Source organism: Suricata suricatta, chromosome 8 (genome assembly GCF_006229205.1).
Source record: "Suricata suricatta isolate VVHF042 chromosome 8, meerkat_22Aug2017_6uvM2_HiC, whole genome shotgun sequence".
NCBI classification, from domain to species: Eukaryota; Metazoa; Chordata; class Mammalia; order Carnivora; family Herpestidae; genus Suricata; species Suricata suricatta.
Window position 1 is genome coordinate 65,975,564 of NC_043707.1, and position 20,881 is coordinate 65,996,444.

A 20,881-nucleotide genomic window follows, 5' to 3' on the forward strand; every position below is an offset into this window, starting at 1 on the left:
CTATAAAAGTAGCAGAGAAGGGGCACGTGGTGGCTCAGTCAGTTAAGTGTCCGACTCTTGATTTCACCTCATCATGATCTCATGGTTGGTGAGTTTGAGCCCTGCATCAGGCTCTGCACTGATGGGGCAGAGCCTGCTTTGTATTCTTTTCTCTCTCTGACCCTTCTCTGCTCTCTCGTGCTCTCACTCTCTCTCGCTCTTAAAATAAATAAATAAACATTAAAAATTAGTTCATTAATTAAAATAAAATAAAAGCAGGAAAACCAGTAGAGAGGGATGCTTCTGAAACTGGAGAGAGACTTAGTCTAATCAGTTTGTTTTTAATATGTGGTTCTGAAAATAGTATTCAGAGAGATTGATCCAGTGGTTATAGAGCTTTCTTAATCAAATAAGGAGAAATCTACAAAATAGAATCTTCTTCCTTGATTATGTTTTGGATTACATTCTCTTTAAGAGGTTGGTCCAAATGATCCATTTGAGAGCCAGTTTGAATCTTTTCAGTTTAATTTAGATATTCTCTTCCTGTTATCACTACCCCAATACTTCATACTTGTTCCTTGGTGCTATATATTCTTAAATCTACAAGTCCGGTTTCTTTAGCTATGCCAAGATTTTGAAATATAGCCAATCATTTTGAAACCTTATTTTCTTTTGCATCAAGTAATTCAGTTTTAAAATGCTAGTTTTTAGAGGCACCTGTGGCTCCATTGGTTAAGCATCCAGCTCTTGATATCGGCTCAGGTTGTGATCTCTCAGTCAAGAGATCCAGCCCTGTACTGAGTTCTTGGCTAAGCGATGAGCCTCCTGGGATATATTCATTCATTCATTCATTCATTCTCTCTCTCTCTCTCTCTCTCTCTCTCTCTCTCTCTCTCTCTCCCTTTCCCTCTCCCTCTCCCTCTCTCTCCCTCTTACTCCCACTCCCCCTCCTCTTCTTGTGCTGTCTCTCAAAGTAAATAAGTAAACATTTAAAAAATATATTGTTTTTAAAAGAAACAGTAACCTAAGTATTGGCAGTTTTTCAAACTGGGAACGTTTATAAACGGTGTTGTACAAACTTACTGTCAACTAAAGGAGAATTGATAAAAGATGAAGAGCTAGCTCCCTCCAATTTACAAAAAGTAAAAATTTTAAATTGTGGTTGGAAGTCTTTAGTGCAGTAAATCATGTGCTTTTCATGGACCATATCTCACAGATGCAGTTGGACTTGAGATAATCAGATTTTCACTCCCTGGGAACTGGACAGCTAAAAACGTCATACAAATAATATGTGTCAGAGACTTAGTGCTACTTTGCTGCCTGTCTGATTTAAGTTGTTGTGGTCAGTGTGAGGAACCTGTGATATGATAAGATAGCATTCATGAGGTCATGTGGTTTGCAAGGGCCCAATCTTAACTAAGCAGCCTTATGAGTACCTCAGAATAAGGAAGAGACGCATATTAACCTCTTCTGTTTGACAAAATAGTGTAGGTCTATGGGTATCTGTATTTATTATGTATTTTTAAAATTAATTGTCCATGAGGAGTTAATTTTAGTTCCCTGAAAAAAAGCGAATGCTACAAATACATTGATCTTTCACTTAATACTTCTGTCTAAAGCATTAAACTTTTTACTGCAAATATTTTTGCCTATTAAGATGAAGCTGGGGGTGCCTGGGTGGCTCAAGTGGGTAAGCATTTGATTCTTGATTTCAGCTCAGGTAATGATCTCACAGTTCATGAGTTTGAGCCTTGTTTGGGGCTTCACTCAAACTGTAGAACCTGTTCGAGGTTCTCTCTCCCTCTCTTTCTGCCTCTCCCCCACACACATCTTCATTCTCTCTCTCTCTCAAAATAAATAAACTTAAAAATAATATTTTCAATGTGGCAGTCTCTCCACTGGAAACATGCCCATAAAATGACTATATATACACACACACACATACACACACACATACATAAACAGATTTATTTGAGAAATAATTCACCAACAGTACAGTTCACTCATTTAAAGTGTATAACTCAGTGGCTTTTAGTATATTCACAGAGTCATGCAGCTATTACCACAATTTTAGAACATTTTTGTCACTCCAGAAATTAATACCATTCCCACTGGTAGTCCTTCTTAATTTTCCCCAAGCTCCCTTCCCACAGCTCTAGGCAACCGCTAGTTTACTTTCTGTCTCTGTAGATTTCCCTATTCTGGACATTTCATTTAAATGGAGTTATACAATATGTGGTCATCTGTGACTGATTTGTTTTACTTAGCATAATGTTTTCAAGGTCCATTCATGTTGTAGCATGTATCAGTACTTCAGTTATTTTTATTCCCTAATAATATTCCATCAAATGGATATACCAATCTGTTTATCCATTTATTGTTTGATGAACACTGGGTTGTTTTCACATTTGGGCTGTTATAAATAATGCTGATGTGAGCATTCATATGCAAAGTTCATTGTGACCATATGTTTTCATTTGAATATTGAATATTCACTTGAATATTACTTACTAGTGGAATTGCTGTGGTTTAACCATTTGAAGAACTGTCATACTGTTTTCCAAAGCAGCTGCACCAATTTACATTTCTACCAGCTGTGTATGAGGGTTCCAGTTTCTCCACATCTTTGCCAATATTTGGTATTATTTCTTTTTTTTTTTTTTTTATAGCCATCCTGGTAAATACGAATGTCATCTCATTTTGGTTTTGTTTTGTATTTTCCTGGTGGTTAATGATATTGAGCATCTTGTCATATGCTTATTGGTCAACTATATCTTCATTAGAGAAATATTGACTCAGACCCTTTGCCCATTTCATAATTGGGTTGTCTTTTTATAATTGAGTTGTAAGAATTCTTTATACATTTTAAATATGTCCCTTATTAGATAAATGATTTAAAATTTGGGTAAGTGATAAGATAGACTGATAAAACCTATGATTTAGCTTTAGAGAAGTATGATTCCTCTTAACCATTCAGTCCAGATAGAAAAGAAGTACTTTGTTTTCCTGAAGATGTATTGCTGAATATTTGAATATTTTTAGTACTTCAGCTGAAGGTTAAATCAAATGTACATGGTACTTTGATGTAGCTTTAAAAGTTCAGAGTGAAACAAGTGTGAAGTGATTTATTTCCTGTAATTGGTCATAAATTTACATAGAAGTTCATATATTCCTAACCTCATCACCATTGACATTAGAGTACCTTCTAAATAATGTTAATGGTTTCAGTTTTATCAAGATGTGTCAGCTGCCAGGAAGAGGTCAATGCAGTTTCATTTTGTTTGCCATAGCACACTGGATAAATCTAAGTATACAGGAGAAAGAGACTAAGAGTTCTTTGTAAATGACTTATTTCTTCTCCCTCTATCCTTCTCTGGTAACAAATGCAGAGAATAAATTTTCTCAGTGCCAAACTTCGCTTTCCACCTTTTCCACTTATTATTGTGGGTACCTAATTTTTCTTTACCTCTGAAAGCATGGGTTTTAACTATCATATTATACATTTAACACAGAATCTGTATGGGTTTTTTTTAATTTTAAGGGTGTTTTATCTGGTGTTTAAAAATAATTTACTTAAAGCCAAAATAGTCTCTTCAGCTTTGTCTATTTTATTATTTCAATACAATCCTAGAATTTTAAACTTTATCTACTTTTAAGTACTGTGGATCTTAATTTTTGCTCTTGTTTATGTAGTACAATGATCAAAAAGTCATGACCTCCAATTGATCGCTTTTATTGGTTTCCTGTTCTGATTCACTGGAAATCTTTTGGTTTGTGTGCTTATGGCTAGTTTTAATCTTTGTCATATGTACAATTCATTTTTGAAAGAAGCTGATAATTGAGAACTAATTTAGCACATCATTTCCCTTTTACATTTTGAAAACTGAAAACACTATTAAAATATATAAGGATTTCAACAAAATTACTGATTAAACTTTGAAGTAAAAAGTAAAGCCTCTAGAACTTAGAAATACAAATCTTCATGACTACTGAACTTTATGTCCATCTTTTCTTATAAAGTATAATGTAGAGTTATTTAAAATTTTATTTCTTGTACATCACTTGCAGAAATGTTACATTTAGCTGTAATAGCAATAGCTCAGTGTTTTACAAAGATTGATTATATAAACCCAAATGTACAAATAGGAGCTTTTATAATCTGATATGACTCAGTCTTGGAAACTTACTGCATCTGTTTTGCAGTTCACTTGGTATCACATGACTCACTTAAATGGTTTAAACCCTGTCTAGTAGTGATCAAAGTTCATTTGGTTAGGGGTTTTTTTGGTGTGTGGATGACTTTTTTCCACTTTGTTGTGGACTGATTGTCTTTCAGAACACTCACAAACTTCTTATTCTTTTGAATCTCAGAAAGTGGTAGTTGTCTGTACAATTCAGCCTCAAGTCACACATGGGGGAAATTTTTTTGACTTGAAATAATATGCATGGAAGCACTTTTAACTGTAAAACCTCACATAAATATAAGGGTTTATTATTAATTTTCTTACTCCTACACATTAAAACTTAAGAAAGTATAAGCTGTTGTGTCTCTTTAAAATCAACTGTAAAAATCAACCCAAACTTTTTAAAGTTACCAGTGTAATTACTGAAAGCAAGCAAAGACATAGAGAAATGTGTCCTCTCTGTCCACATGGACGGTAACCCAGGTGATCAGATTTCTCAGCACAGATTTCTGTATTATTTATAAGGAAGTTATATTTAAAGGCTACAGATCTCTAAAGCAATGAAACTTCTCTGTTTTACAAAAGAAACTTCTATCTTAATCTGTAGAGGTTTAGCTAATGAAGTAGACTAGTGAGAAGTTCTTTTAATACTTGTGTTTTTTTCATGATTATTGAAGTCCTTTGGGGTCTTCAGCATATTCATTCCTGCAGGTTCTTGTCCTTCCTTTCCAGTTTTACTAATAATCTTTATGTGAAATAGCTATATTGGTTCTTAATACTCTTTTTTAGTGTTTGAATTTTTACGACCATGCAGTTAGAAACTCTGCTGTTTCCTGTCAAAACCTACATTCATCAGACTATGAACATGACAGTTTCCTGTTTTCTGATAAGCTATACAGCATTTTATGCTGTATTCTTTATAAGTTGTGTAATAACTTACCACTTTCTATTGCTAATTGCTGTATACTTTCTTCGGGTCATCATTGTTGAATATGTGCAGAGACCGAACTCTTTGAAACAAGTGAGGAGTTAAGATTTTGTTAGCTTTTTAAGTCATAATGCGTATGCCAGAATGTCTTAAGTATTTAAATAAATTCTACATATTTTTATTTTTTTACCCTGTCTCTTCATGCATAACATGATGAAGCAGTCCATATCAGGTAAGAAATGGTGCATTATTGGGGTCTTGTATATTCACATACCCCTCGGTCTGCTTATTAATATTCTCATTCACAAAGGATAGGATGAATAATTAGTACGTAAGGGCTTTCTCAAGAATCCTGCCACCTTTTTAGTGTAGTTCATTTATATTTCTTATGTGCCCACACTGGTCAAGTCAGAATGCTGAGTTCTATGATACAAAAGTGATTAAGAAACAGTCTCCACCATCATCTAACAGATGACATAGAATATATGTACAGCAACCTTTTGTTTCATATTTTTCCAGACAGTGCTAATTTTAAATACCTTAATTCATTGTAACTTGGAAAAAACTTATCTGTTAATAATGCACTCAAATATATATATGTGTCAATCAATATAATATTAAAGTTTATGAAAATATTCTTGTTGATGTAAAAATTACAAAATTGGCTTATAAAAATGCTAGTATTTTAAACTCTTAATATAAAAATAATACCAGAAAACAAAAAAGAAATATTTGTAAATGTAAAGGAAGGAGTTTTTATTTTTTTGTTTTTTGTCATTGGATTATTTGGAGGTTTTGTTATGGTGAGTATAACTGCTTATCAAAATGGTCAGCTACAGGGGCGCCTGGGTGTCTTAGCCAGTTGACTGTCAGACTCTTGATCTCATCTCAGGTCATGCAGGGTCATGGTACTGAGCCCCACTTTGGGCTCTGCACTGAACATGGAGCTTAAGATTCTCTCTCCCTCACCCCTCATCCCTCATCCCTCCTTGGCATCATAGATGCACAGGAATGTGCGCATGTGCTCTCTCTTCTCTCTCTCTCTCCTTTTCTCTCTAAAATTTAAAAAAAAAAAAAGGTAAGCTACAAATGAATTTGGAAGCATTTTTGAGAGGTTTTATTGATGACCTTATTTTTTTCACATTCTTGTTTTTTATTATGGAAATTTTCAAACATTCACAAATGCAGGGAGAATAAGTTTAATGAACTTTGTATTACCTATCACTGAACTTCAAAGCTTTTCTTTTTTTGCTTGTTTTTGAACTATTTTTAACGATTTAAATTGAATTATACAGAATATATTCTTTAATATCAGGCTACTTGTGTTTGTAAATTTTAAACATTTTTCTAACGTGGCTGTAATTCATTTTTACTTTGGGATAGCATCCCATTATAAAAATAAAGAACCCATTTATTTTTTAAATTATTTATGCACATTTGTGCTGTTTCCAATTCACAGAACTACCAAATATTGCTGTTATAAACATTCTTTTGCATGATAAACATTTTTAGGCATTTCTCTTGGGTCTTAAGAGTGGAGGTTTTGGGTCATAGAGGATGTATAAGTCCATTTCTTAGGAGATAGTATCAAAGTTTTTTCAAGTTGTAAAAGCTTACATATGCAGTAGTTGCTCTTCATTTTCACCAGCACTTCGGATTGTTGGTGGTTTACTTTAGTCATTATGTATACATACCATGTTGTGATTTCAGTTTGCATTTCTTGATGAATAATGATGTTGTGCACCTTTTCATGTATTTATTGGCCATTTGGATGCCTTTTGTGTGAAATGTCTAGTCAAAACTTTTGCCCATCTTTCCAAGTAGACTGTCTTTTTATGATTATTATTATTATTAATGTATGAGAATTAGCTACCTATACTACATAAAGCTTTTTTGTGATAAATATATAGTTAGTATTAATCCATTCTGTTCTTGCCATCTTACTCTTTTGAAGGTGTCCTTAATGAAGAGAAGTTCTTCATTTTAATAAGATTCAATTTATTTTTTCTGTCTTTATGCTTAGTGCAGCCTGTGGCCTATCTAGGAAATCTTTTCTTGCCCAAAAGTCACGAAACCATTCACCTATATATCTACTACAAATAATGTTTTGTTTTGTTTTTAATTTAGGTATAGTTGACACACAATGTTATATTCGTTTCAGGTGTACAACATGGTTATTCATCTTATGTTATGCTGTGCTCCTAACATGATGACCTTATGCTTAGGTACAACTACACAAATAATTGAAACTCAGAAACTCAGTGTTTACAGTGGAAAATGCTTTGTTCCCCCAAAGATTTTGAGGCAGTTTGCATGAATATACATAATACAGAAATAACTGAATATTAGATTAATTAAACCAAATTAAATTGCTGATACTTGACTTTCACTTACAAATACAGCAGTATCAGAAGCTTCAATCAGATAGTTAAAAAATTAGTTCTAAAGCAAAATCTAGTAAAATCAACATTCATATTAGCACACAGAAATGCATACAGTGGCAAAGTGGGCCACATATTTGGTAGCCAGTGCAAAGCAGGAAAATACTGAAGCATAAAATACTGAAGATTCATAGTTTTAGTAAGACAAAACCAAACAATTATTCTCTTCCTCTTTCTTAACTTTGAAATAAATTTGTTTTGTGAGTCTGCCATTGGGGTAGAAAAATGAACTGAATAGGAAGGTGTTAGGCTAGTGGCTTAGCATCTAAGTAAGAGCAATTAAAATGTATAATGGACTAAAACAGTAAGGTTCAAATACACAATTAGTGATTGGTGAGATCCAAAAATAGAATTTAGAAATACCAATGGAAAAATTAGTGACAATTACATGTCCTTCCAGCATTATTTCATAGATATTATTTCTTAGGCTTTTATTTAATAGAATTTTTATTTAAATGTAAGATATATATATATATATACAGTAAAATATACAAATCATGAATGTCTCGCTTGATAAATTATCACAAAAAATGAATGTGCCCATTTAATTACTACCTAGATCAAGAACTAGAACATTGCCAGCATTTCAGAAGTCTCCTTGTCATTCTTCCCACTTACTGCCTAGTTGTGTGGGTTTTTTTTTTAGTCTTTTTCTTTAAATGTTTATTTGCTTTTGAGAGAGAGAAAGAGCGTGAACAGGGGAGGGACAGAGAGAGAGAGAGAGGGAGACACAGAATCTGAAGCAGGCTCATCACTGAGCTGTCAGCACAGAGCCCGATGCGGGGCTTGAACCCACAGATTGTGAGATCATGGCCTGAGCCAAAGTGGGATATTTAACCAACTGAGCCACCAAAGCACCCCCTTACTGCATAGTTTTTACCTTATACTAATGAAATCACACAGAATGAATTCATTAGTGTTTGGTTTTTTTGCTCAAAGTGTGAGCTTTATCCATGTTGTTCCCTGCAGCAGTAATCTGTTCATTCATTTTTGTTGCTGTATAGTGTCTCATTGTATGAATATACCATAATTTATTTATTCAAATTGTTTATAAAACATTTGAGTTATTTCCATTGGGGGTTATAATGAATAAAATTGCTATGAACTCTGTTACAAATGTGTATTATACCTGTTTCTATTGTTCATACACTTAGAAATGTGCTTGCTGAGTGACTATTAAAATTTAAAGTGCTTTTACTAATTTACACTCCTACCATCACTGCTAAGAATCTGTAATGAAGTTATTCAGTATGGTCAGTTAAGGAACCATTAATTTGCTTTGACATCCAACCTAGCAGAAAGTAAGGCAAAGTTCTCTTGCTGAAATTAGAGAGCTTATGTTACACACTTTGGAAAATAGTTTGGAAATCTCTACTAAAGCATAACACACATATTCTCTATGACCCAGCAGTTACACTCCTGGGTATATATACCCAGAGAAATGAGGGCTTATATTCATCAAAAACACATTTAAGAATATTTGTAGCAGCATTATATGTAATAGGCTGGAAACAGCACAAGTGGCCATTAACAGGATGAATAACTAAGTTATGATATATTTACATAATTGAATATTATACCACACTGAAAAAGAATGAACTATGCTATACATGCGATCATGGATGAAGCTCACAGACATAACGTTGAGTAACAGGAGCCAGACACAAATGAGTGTATAAACCATATGATTCTTTTTGTTAAATCCGAGAACAGGCAAAACTATTCCTCGGTGATAGATCTCAGAATAGTGGCTACCTTTAAAGGTATCCCCAGGTGAGGAGAGGACACAAGGGAGCCTCATGGAGTGTTGGAAATGTTCTGTATCTTGATCTGGATGGTAGTTATATATGGGCATATATAAATTTATCAACCTGTACACTTAAAATCCATGTGCTTTACTGTGTTTTATTTAAAAAACAAAAACATGAGTTTAGGGAAGCCTGGCTGGCTCAGTTGGTAGGACAGGCAACTCTTGATCTCAGGGTTGTGAGTTCAAATCCCACACTAGATATATAGATTACCTAAATTTAAAATCTTTAAAAACAGTCAAAAGGAGCACCTGGATGGCTTGGTCAGTTAAGCGTCTGACTCCAGCTCAGGTCATAATCTTGTGGTTCGTGAGTTCAAGCCCCGTGTCGGGCTCTGGTGCTGACAACTCAGAGCCTGGAGCCTGCTTCTGATTCTGTGTCTCCCACTCTCTCTTTTCCTCCCCCACTTGTGCTCTGTTTCTCTCTCTCTCTCTCTCTCTCTCAAAAATAAATAAAAACTTAAAAAAAAAAAAACCTCGCAAAACATAATAAAAAACATGAGCCTAAACATTTTCTTGGAACATAGTCTCAGAGTTTTCTCAAGCAGTTTTGATACTTTAGTATAGTGACCATAGAAAAATTACACAACTTCTAATTTTTTTAATTGGCAGACTAATGGGTTCCCTTAGTTTCCCCTCATATTAACATCTTGTGCTAGTATCATATATAAGTTACAACTGATAAACTAATATTGATGCATTAACTGAAGTTCATATTTACCTGAGGGTTCACTGTTTGGACTGTACATTTTTCTGTGGGTTTTTACAAATATTTAATGATAGGTATCTACCATTTTAGTGTCATACAAAATAGTTACACTGCCTAACAGCCCTCTATTTGCCACTTATTTATTCCTTTTTCCCTCCCTTTCAACTTCTGGCAGCCACTGATCTATTTACTGTCTCGATAATTTTGCCTTTTTCAAAATGTCATAGAGTTGGAATCATACACTATGTAGCCATTTCAGATTGGCTTCTTTGACTTTACATTAGCCTTTAAGATTCCTGTATGTTACATCCCCCATCTTAAAACATCCCTAGGGGCCCAATATTAACCTGCTTTAACAGTTCCTTAGACCTACTATGCTGTCTGTTGCCTCTATACTTTTAGCACATACTTCACTTCTCGAATGGGGCTTTTCAAATGTATGATACCATGTGATATTTTCTAACCAGGAAGAATAATTGATACAGACTCAGGTGTTCAGAAAGAAAAGGGGACCCTACTCAAAGATCTGAAAAGCATTCCACTCTTTAAGGTATATTTCATGTGTGTGTGTGTGTTAAAGTTCCTGAATTTCCCTGGATGCAGTCTTTGAGACCTGTCTAAAACTGGAGCACAATTACAGTAAAACTTCTGTGCTATTCTGATGAGAGAGTCTACAACCAAAGGAAGCAGTAGACTAATAGCAGTAGTACCAAGATCTGATGATATAATCATGGGGATGTTTTAAAAATATTGTCAGTAGTACCTAATCATTTTTAATACATCATTTTTAATTCCAAGCAGAATTTTTTTTTACTTTAGGTGTCTCTGGGTGGCTCAGTCAGTTAAGCATCTGAGTCTGGACTTCGGCTTAGATCATGATCTCACAGTTCTGGAGTTTGAGCCCTTCATCAGGCTCTGTGCTGACAGTGCAGAGCCTGCTTAGAATTCGATCTCCCTCACTCTCTACCCCTCACCCACTTGTTCTCTATCTTTCTCTAAAAATAAATAAAAATTAAAAAACTGATCCTGTTAAAAAAGGCTTTTTAAAGTTAAACTTTATTTTAAAATGTTAATTTTGTATTGCAGAAATCAGCCTAAAATTACTAATCTAGATTAAAAAAATGTCAAAGTGTATTAGGGGTATTTTATCATTGTAGCATCCTCACTGATTTCAAATTATATTTTATTGTAACAAAATGCTTCATTGCACACATATACACAGTCACCCATGTGTGTTTCTCTGATATGACTATTGAGTTGTATTAAGAAATATTTTTTCTATCAAGGCCTATAAAGCTAGAACTGTACTCCTAAGGTTGGACATTTTATCCTTTAAAAGGTATAGTCTGTCGCCTGGATATGAAGCTGATCCTCAGAATAAAATTTGAACTTGAAGGTTGACATATGATAGGAGGAAAAGAAGAGAAGGCTCTGACTCTGTTTTATAAACACACCTGTTCTCTCACTTTAATATAGACAGAGATGTTGGGATGTCTAAAACTGGATGGTGTTCCTCAGTTGTGAGTCCCCTGAAACACTCCATGAGAACCAGATATGAAACTAGATGGTGAAGGTGTCATATCTTAAGATACTTACGAGCCTCATAATTCTTTGTATTTTTGAGGTTTTTTTTTCCCCTTAGTCGTTTGTGTTGATCAGGCCACTGTATTTTTTAAAAATTTTTAAAAATATTTATTTATTCTTAAGACAGAAACAGAGTGTGAACAAGGGAGAGTCAGAGAGAGAGGGAAACACAGAATCTGAAACACGCTCCAGGCCCTGAGCTAGCTGTCAGCACAGAACCTGACGTGGGGCTCGAACCCATGAACCGTGAGATCATGACCTGAGCCGCAGTCGGACACTTAACCGACTGAGCCACCCAGGCACCCCGAGGCCATCGTATTTTTATTTTATTTTTTTAATAGTTTATTTTCAAATTGGTTTCCATATAACACCCAGTGCTTCTCCCCACAAGTGCCCCCCAACCATGATGGCCATTGTATTTTTAAAGTGTGACAGTGATCAGTGTGATGATGGCAGTGATAAATGAACAAGAACATATTAAATTCAATATTTATTCTTACCAAACTTTCTTAATATGATTCTAATATAGCATATCCCTAAATATAACCCATTTTGACCCATGTCTCTCAAAATGTGACTTGTGGATCATCTTATTCAGAATTACCTGAGGTACAGATTGAAATACAGATTTCTGAGCCCCACCTGCTGAATCCAGCTGTCTGAGAGGAGGGCCCAAGTATCAATATATTTTTAAAATAATAATCCCAAGTGTTTCTTATACATAACACAATTTATTAATTATTAGTCTAAAGAATTAGGAAGTCAAAGGATGCTCTTAGTGCCCACAATTTTCTGAGAAAAGTAAGGACTCCTATCTATGGTAGTTTTTGGCTCTTTTAGCTGATATTTGAAAAATGGCAAATCTACTTAATAGCTAAAATCCCAAGTTATTTTTAAATGTTACAGAAACTAGAAGGCATTCATTGGAAGGAAACAATAAAGTTGTTATTTTACATACTCATGTTTAAGAATAAAATAATCTAAAGGATTACTGTGTTATATTTTTCTAAAACATATTCTAGTTAAGTAGGCCAAAATTATTTAAAAATTCTTTTTCAAGAGAGAGAAACCAATAAACAGACTCTCAACTATAGAGAACAAACTGATGGTTAGCAGAAGGGAGGTGGGGTAGGGGATGGGGATATAGGAGTGGGGATTAAGAGCCGCAAGTGATAGGTGGAATTGCTAAATCACTGTATTGTACACCTGAAACTAACGTAACACAAGAACCTGCTCTGCTGTCTTTACAGTTGAGAAATTAGTATCATTGTGATTCTTAATCTTTTATATTAAAAATGTTTTTGGGGGCGCCTGGGTGGCTCAGTCGGTTAAGCATCTGGCTTCAGCTCAAGTCAGATCTCACAGTTCGTGGGTTCGAGCCCTGCGTCGGGCTCTGTGCTGACTGCTCAGAGCCTGGAGCCTGCTTCAGATTCTGTATCTCCCTCTCTCTCTGACCCTGATCGTACTGTCTCTCTCTGTCTCTCAGAAATAAATAAAAAGCATTAAAAAAATTAAAAAATTAAAAAAATTAAAAAAAATGTTTTTGTTTTTGACTGGCTGCTCTATCTTTCCTTTGTTCCCAGTGTCCTGAAATCTCATTGTGAGGCACCATGGTATAAGTGTACTTTTATCCACTGTGATGGATACTTGATAGGCTTTTTCAGTCTCAAAGCTCATTTTTCAGGTCAGAGAAATTTATGTCCAAAACCTCCTTTTTTTTTTGTTTTTAAGCATATCCTGGGTTGGTTTGTTTTTTAATTTCTTTTAATGTTTATTTTTTTATTGAGACAGAGAAACTGAGCATGAGTGGGGGAGGGGCAGAGAGAGAGAGGGAGATACAGAATTCAAACCAGGCTCCAGGCTCTGAGTTGTCAGCACAGTTGAACCCATGAATCATGAGATCATGACCTGAGCTGAAGGTAGACGCTTAACCAACTGAGCCACCCTGGAACCCCTGTTTTTGTTTTTGTTTTTAACATGGAAGCAGTTTCTTTAGAGGAAATAAATGATGTTTAAAGAGTTTTCTTTTCCTCCGTCTGTTTCCTCCTAATTGTCTCCCCCACCCCCCGCCCAGTATCTCTTAGATGCTTTTTTTTTTTTTCCCCAAATATCTGCTAATATTTGACTCTCTGCTCAAACTCTAAGCCTGGAGAACTTAAAGAGCTGGCAGAAAGTTCTGACTGCCTGGGTAGGGTTCATTGACTGTGATCTAGCTGAGACCCTTCTCTAGGGAAATCCCAAGATTCTCCTATTGCTTAAAATTCCAAAGATTCGTGGTGCTTCTATTTCCTTGGTGAATCTCAAAAGTACTTCTTTTTACATTCAGTGACTTTAAAACCTATCTCTAATCTCACCTAGAAAAATAATACTTTTTAAATCTTTTTCATAATATGAGTGTGTTACTGGCATTTCACAAAGTTATGTTTTGTTGTTGCTTTATAACGATATTCCAACAGTCTTTAACAAAAACTTAGAAAAGACAAGGGGCCACAGAAGAGTATGCTAAAGCACATAATTGCACTTTTCAAGACAGAGAGTGAGTACGTAGCTTTTGTCAGATTCCTGATCCCATGACTGACCCAAAAGAGATAGCAAGCAAAGCCAACCAAACAAAACATTGTCTATTGAGTAGTGGTCCTTACCGTCGGATGTGCATCAAAATTATTCTAGTCTTTTGAACATGTACACTCCTAAACTTTGAACATGTACACTCCTAAACCAGGAGAAAGTTTCAGGAGGAGGCATTTAAGTGGACCGCTCTTTGTGCTCACTTTGTGAGCACATACACTAAATAGACTGCTTCTTGTTTCAGCCACCACGGAGTGGAGTGGCTCAGAACAAGTTGGTTGTACTACTGAAAGATGGTGTCCATTTTCATATACCACACACACATAGGGAGTTGTTCATGGGTTAGAAGGACTTTTATTATTTATAATTAAGAATTCCATTTCATGTAAATCATCTCCTTTCTGACTCAGCCCCATTTGGTTTGAACAGAATATCTACCACAGTGATTCTCAAACAGGTATCAAGATCTTCTGAGATGCTTATAAAAAAGTTTCATTTACAGGATTTTGATTCCTTTGATCTGGGAGAGATTCTGCATTTTTAATAACCATCCTTGGTTATCCTGATGCAGATGATCAGTGGACCATATTTTGAGATTTGCTAATCTGATTTGGTACCAATAATAATATCCATGGAAGGTTTTTTGGGGGGGATAGAGTTGAGAAGATTAATAGTCTGGTTTTTGTTGTTGTTTAAATATAATTAGCTCTGAAAGTCTGGTGATACGGATCAGCATTACAGCTCTTAGAACCACACACCCAAGATTTTACACTTTAGGGGACCTGGCTCTGGTCTTCCTTCAGCCAAATCTCTCTTCACATGATGAGGATTCCCCCAGGACACCCTAACCTGAAGCTCAGCCCCTTATAGACTACATTATGGGTCTTCAGTCCCCTGGAATTCCTTGCCCAAATGTACACTTTCAGGGCCTAATATGGGCCCTTGTCCCTCTCAGAATCAGCATGCACACTCTCCTAGGTCCAAGAGATAACAGGGATAGCTTCAGTTTTACCAGATAGTTCCTTACCTTCCCTTTTTTCTTTCCTCCAAAATCTCTTTATGCTGTTGCTATTTTTTATTAGCAGTTCTCAAGTAAAGAAGCTTTAATGCATCCCCTTTGACATTGAGGAAATAACCCTTTAACCTAGAGTTGGTTTTATATAATATTTGAGGTCACTTATTACATCTGATATGAGGTTGCAGTTTTTTAAATGCAATAAATTTTGTTAGAGCTGCAGCTTTCCAAACAACTGGGAAGTTGTGGTTCCCCTGCCACACTCCTTTTGTAACAGCTAGGGAAAAGGAAGCACATGTTCCATATTATTTCTTCAAAAGGGTCTGGGAAAAAAGAAAGGAAGAGATTAACTGACTTAATTTAACACTTGGAGCTATAAATCATGTGTTGCAATATGGTGATAGGATATTGCATCAGAACGTGACAGTTGTAGTAATGCAGTGGGTATCACAATTGAGGGGAGGTTTTCATGGTGCTCTGTGCCCTTTCCCTAAAAACTTAGGTCCTTTCTGCTCTGCCAAGGGAAAAGGTGTTACTTAAATGACACTGCACCTCATTGTCATTTCATTCCCTTGACCTAGGGCATAGGACTTCCTTTACGGTTGAAGATCTGCCTGAGGCAGACTGGGCTGTACTGAGTCTCAGCATCCCTCTTGTTTCCCGTGGTTCACACACCAGCAGGGAAGTGCTGAGGTTTCTTCACTTCTTCCTGGAAGTCTGTCCAAAAAGCTGGGAGGTGTTATGGCAAGGCTGTAATGTCTTTACTCTCAGAACCGTTAGTTTTGAAAGTATATGTAACATTTCCTGAATATTTCACGTAGACTTTATCTTAAGATTTGAAAGATAGTGAGTGACCAGGAATTTGTCCCTGAGAAACAAAGTTGAAGTTTAATAGTAATGATAAGGGTAGAAGGCAAGAGACATATTTCAGTAAAAATTCTTTCAAGTCAGTGTAGATCTTGATAGTTTTTTTTCCTCTTAATGTTTTAGTTTTGTTTTTAACTCTTTTGCTCTGTTGTAGGAGAAAATGCATGATGTGTGGGAGAAATTAAACAACTGACAATATCAATATTAGACTTCATATTTAAAACCTAAGCTTTTGAGAACAGGGCTGATGTCTCAATTATATAGAAGTAGAAATGGTAGGATCCATGGTTTTGGGTTCGGGAATTTGTGAGAACTTAGGCAAAGAAGTGGGGGAGATGATAGAGGGAAATCGCCTCTAATCCTGATAATGCTGGTTTTGGAGAATGTGGTTTAGAAGTATGACAACAACGGGTTTTTTGTTGCTGAATCCAGAATTAGACTTGCCCACCCAGTAACAGGTAGCATATAATATCCACAGCCCTTTCCATATGAAGGTCTGGCTGCGTAAAACTCCTGGGGAAGCCAAAACTTGTCTCTGAAAGGTGGAAAGAGCAGAGAAATAGGTGAGCAATACATGTCATTCCTTTCCCTCTTACCTCAAGAGAGAAGTTGCTCCTTCTCCCCAGGAAGGAGTTGGAAAGAGAAGGCAAAATTATATCCTATTAGCATTCCTTTCATGCAGAGGAAAATCTCATTGTTGGGAGGAAGCATTCCTGCCCTGGGTGAGTCTTTGGTGGTCTTTGGGATACTATAAAAGGATGGAGACACAGCAAATTGTCATCTTTTGTAGCTGAATTACGGAGTCACACTCTCAAGACAATGTATATGATAGTTCAGAGTATAGTCTTTAAGTCCATATCTTCTAGAGATGCATGCTGAAATATTTACAGATAAACTGATAGAATGTCTGGGATTTACCTCAAAACCAGGGACAGTAGAGGTCTAATGTAGCAAGATTGTTCATGAGGTGTTCGTTGTGAAATGTGTCCTCAGCAACTTATCCTACTTGAGTTTACATTTTCTAATCTCTAAAATTTGGACGATAAGATCTACCACATAAGACTGTTGTGATAATTCAATTAAAAGTTATATGGCCATTACATAACACATAGGAGGTACTAAAAAATTAGTAGTAACTATTTTATCTATAAATGGAAAAAAAATCAAGGTATCTTCTCTCTTAAACTTGAAACATTTGCCTTCTTGGTGTTTGTATATCCCCCAATTGAGTATATTAACTTGGATTTTGTTTTGACAGCTCAGGTGCCTAAAAGGCCAGAGGGTCTTCTCAGGCCAGCCTCCTTTTGATGGAATCCACATTGTCAACCATTTAATAGGAGATGACGAATCATTCCATTCCTCTGATGAAGATTTTATAGATGATTCATTACGGGAGAGTGGTGTTGGTTTTCCTTTGCACGGAAAATCTGGCCCAACATCTTTGGACCCCACTGTGGCAGACGGTAGTGAAAGCGAAACAGAAGACAGTGTGCCGGAGACCAGAGACAGCAACCAAATGGCTCAAAAGGAGCAGCCCCCAAGAAGAGAGTCGTACTCAACCACTGTCTGACCATCACTGTGAACTAGACTGTGGGGTTTTTTTAAGGGATCAGTTATCATATGGTTAAGGGGTTTTGGAACATATCAGTTTCATATGTACATACATATATACATATATATATATATATATTTTACAGTCTGCCTTTTTATCTTTGCCAAATTTTCACCACTGACTTACCATTGCCATAAAGTAGACTTGAATATGGTTAATGGGAAAAATAAGATTCTAACAGTATTACTGATATTAATGTTTCTTGTTTAGAAATGCAATTATGTCTATATGTGGGAAGCATTTTCAAGTTCAGAACGATTGGAAAATTGAATTTTCTTCAGACAAAACTGTTCTTGTGCAATATTTCATGCTCATTCAACAAACTGCATATTTATGTTTATTAATGTTTTCATAGCAGCTGTCTACAAACATTTGACCAAGATATATCTTGTGTTTTTGTGTTGGGGGAATTTTTTTTTCTGGTCAAAATTACTGTTTTAGTAGCGGGCCACTGAAAGCTCCCAGCCACAAAGCCTTTTTTCCCATGTAATTTTACAAACGCAAATTAATGGTCATCTGTCTTGAGAGTTTTAAGTTTTAATTTCTAACTTTTATGTGCATGTGTTACTTCCATGTGTTGCCTACTGGCCAGAGTAGTAGGTTAACAACAAATAAATTGTGTTTTTGTCCATATTTATAAATCTATATCACCTAACACGAAACATCATTTTATATGGAGAATGTATGTGTTGCAAAATGACTGCCTTCAATATTCTAAAAGGACTCCTGTAAATAATAGGTTAAAAGAAAACTGAAAATGAAACCAAACACTAATATTTTAATAGCTTTAGTATTTTGCTTAGCATTCAACACTAGCAGATTCATAAGTTAACTAATGCTTGTTCAAAAACACTATTGGTGACATATTTTACTTCATGTGTATATAGCTAATAAATTTTTCATGATGAAAGAGGTTATAGCACGTATTACTTAGTGCTAATATCTACTTAATAAAATTTAAGCAATGGACTGATGTCCAAGATACACAAAAATTATATCTGCAAATTGTCTACAATCATTATGTTCAGATTCTCTGGTTACTAATCCACAGATAAAGCCATAAGAATTCTTTCCTACCAGTTCTTCCTTTCTATCATCTAGACTTTTGTCCTAGAAATCTGAATGCCTCTCATTGATAAATTGGTGGAAATACCAAATTACACTTAGATTGTATAAAAATAACAAGAATGTGTTGACTGGATGCTTTCCACTCTCATTTTCATCAGCAGCCTATGAAAAAAGTAGCCTTCAAGGATAAGAGGAAAGTAGAATTCTGTATATACAGAGAGACAACTTTGCACAATACACTGCATGCAAGAAAAAAATTTATATGACAGAATGGAATCAAAGAGACAAAATAGTTTTGTATCTAAAACTAGGAGTTAAGCCTCGTGGTATATCACAGATTAAGCTTTTCCAGAAAGCCCTTTGTAGATATTTGCTTGAGAAACAAGATTGAAACTGTGCCTGTTTTGTCCATATCACCAGGTTAAATTCTGGTGATTAGTTTACCTGTGGTCACAAATTAGTAAGTAGCAGAGCCAAAATGTTAGTTGATATCTCTGACACCAAACTGAAAGGACCCAGCTAATGAATTTCTCAATTCTCTTTCTGACAACGTGATTGAAATGTTTCCTGAATATACATAGACCTAAATCTATGTATAGATATTAATATCAACATTCATAAACTCTACACAGCTTTTGGGTGTAGATACTATTACTAGAACCGCCTGACTGGTGCTTTTGGGATTCTCTTTTGGGGTTCACTTCTGTTAGCCTAGAGGCTGTTAATGCCCAGGTATAATGAGATGAGTCATGGCTACATGATTGCTTTGACCGTCACATCAAGAAATCTGAATAATCTAGACCAAGAGTCGGCAACGACAGCCCATGAGCCTGTTCAGGCCAGCTTCCCGTTTTTACATGACCCACAAAGTAAGAGTGATTTTTAATTTTTAAATACTAGGGAGAAGTTAAAAAACACAAGGTGCCACATGAAAATATATGAAATTGTGTCGATACATAAAATTTTTTGGAGCATAGCCCCTGGCCTGTCCATTTACGTATTGTCTATGGCTGCTCCTGTGCTACCACAGCAGACTTGAGTATTACAACAGAGACTGTGTAGCACAAATAGCCTAAAATAACTACTATCTGGCACTGTAGAGAAAACATTTGTGGACCTTTGACTTACATAATCTAAAATGTAGGTTTACTTGTTAAGTTTGTCGTAGTAAAAGATTGAACTATTTGCTTTTGCTGTTGAACTAATGGTTTGGAAGCCTAAAATTTTCTAGTGGTTCTTAAACTGGTAACTATTCAAAATGGAAAATGTTTCAGCTGTTTTATGTCATGAAGTCTTTGATGCCAACGACAAATTTGGAAGAATGTCTGTACCTTTGGAAATGGAGAAAGAAAGGGAAGAATTCCAGAATCCCAGCACTGTTCTTTGAAGCATGCATATTGACCTCTAGGGTATGCCTCAATGAGTCAATGTTATAATTTGACTTTTTTTTTTAATGTTTATTTACTTTTGAGAGAGAGAGTGGGTGTGTGTGAGTGGAGGAAGGGCAGAGAGAGAGGGAGATGCAGAATCTGAAGCATCCAGGCTCTGAGCCGTCAGCACAGAGCCTAATGCAGGGCTCGAACCCACGGACTGTGGGATCATGACCTGAGCCGAAGTCAGAGCTTAACCACCTGAACCACGCAGGTGCCCCTAATTTGACTTTAAAATAAGGACCTCTTTCTAGAATCGTGTTTGAATTCTAAATTTGAAAGATATTCTCAGAGCATTTCCTAAGTACTGTTTTCTGGTTAGGAATTAGATTTTAAAAGAATCATGGTAAATAAACCTTAATCCGTTGATATTCTTATAATTTGGACAATGCAAAATAGAAACAACAATCATCTCATGCAAGAGCTTTGATTCAAATACTCCTTAGAAGGGTTTTAAATCTTCCTGGTTTTTTTGGATACAATAGGATACTAGGCCCTGATTTGACATTCAGGTTAAGACTTCTGAGGTATTGGAAAATGTTTTCTTGGTAGGTTTTATTTAATCTCTGGTACTTTGTGTCATTTAAATATTACTCAGTTAAGCACCTAGAGTTGAATATTTTTCAGGGAGGGAAAAGTGAATAAAATAAATAACAAACTCCCATGGAAAAGTACTCTTCCTAAGATAG

General features: G+C 35.6%; 1 protein-coding gene across 5 annotated transcripts in view; it reads left to right on the forward strand.

Annotated features, from left to right (window-relative positions):
* Positions 1-18,604, forward strand: part of EVI5 (ecotropic viral integration site 5) — a 190,558-nt gene extending 171,954 nt beyond the window's left edge. For 4 of the 5 annotated variants that reach the window (XM_029947060.1, XM_029947062.1, XM_029947063.1 and 1 more), the window contains one exon: positions 17,341-18,604. In XM_029947060.1, coding sequence (XP_029802920.1) covers positions 17,341-17,652 — 312 coding nt within the window. In that variant the 3' untranslated portion in view covers positions 17,653-18,604. The remainder of the gene's footprint in view (positions 1-17,340) is intronic. The other variant, XM_029947064.1, reaches the window with a different exon arrangement.
* The last annotated feature ends 2,277 nt before the right edge of the window (positions 18,605-20,881 follow it).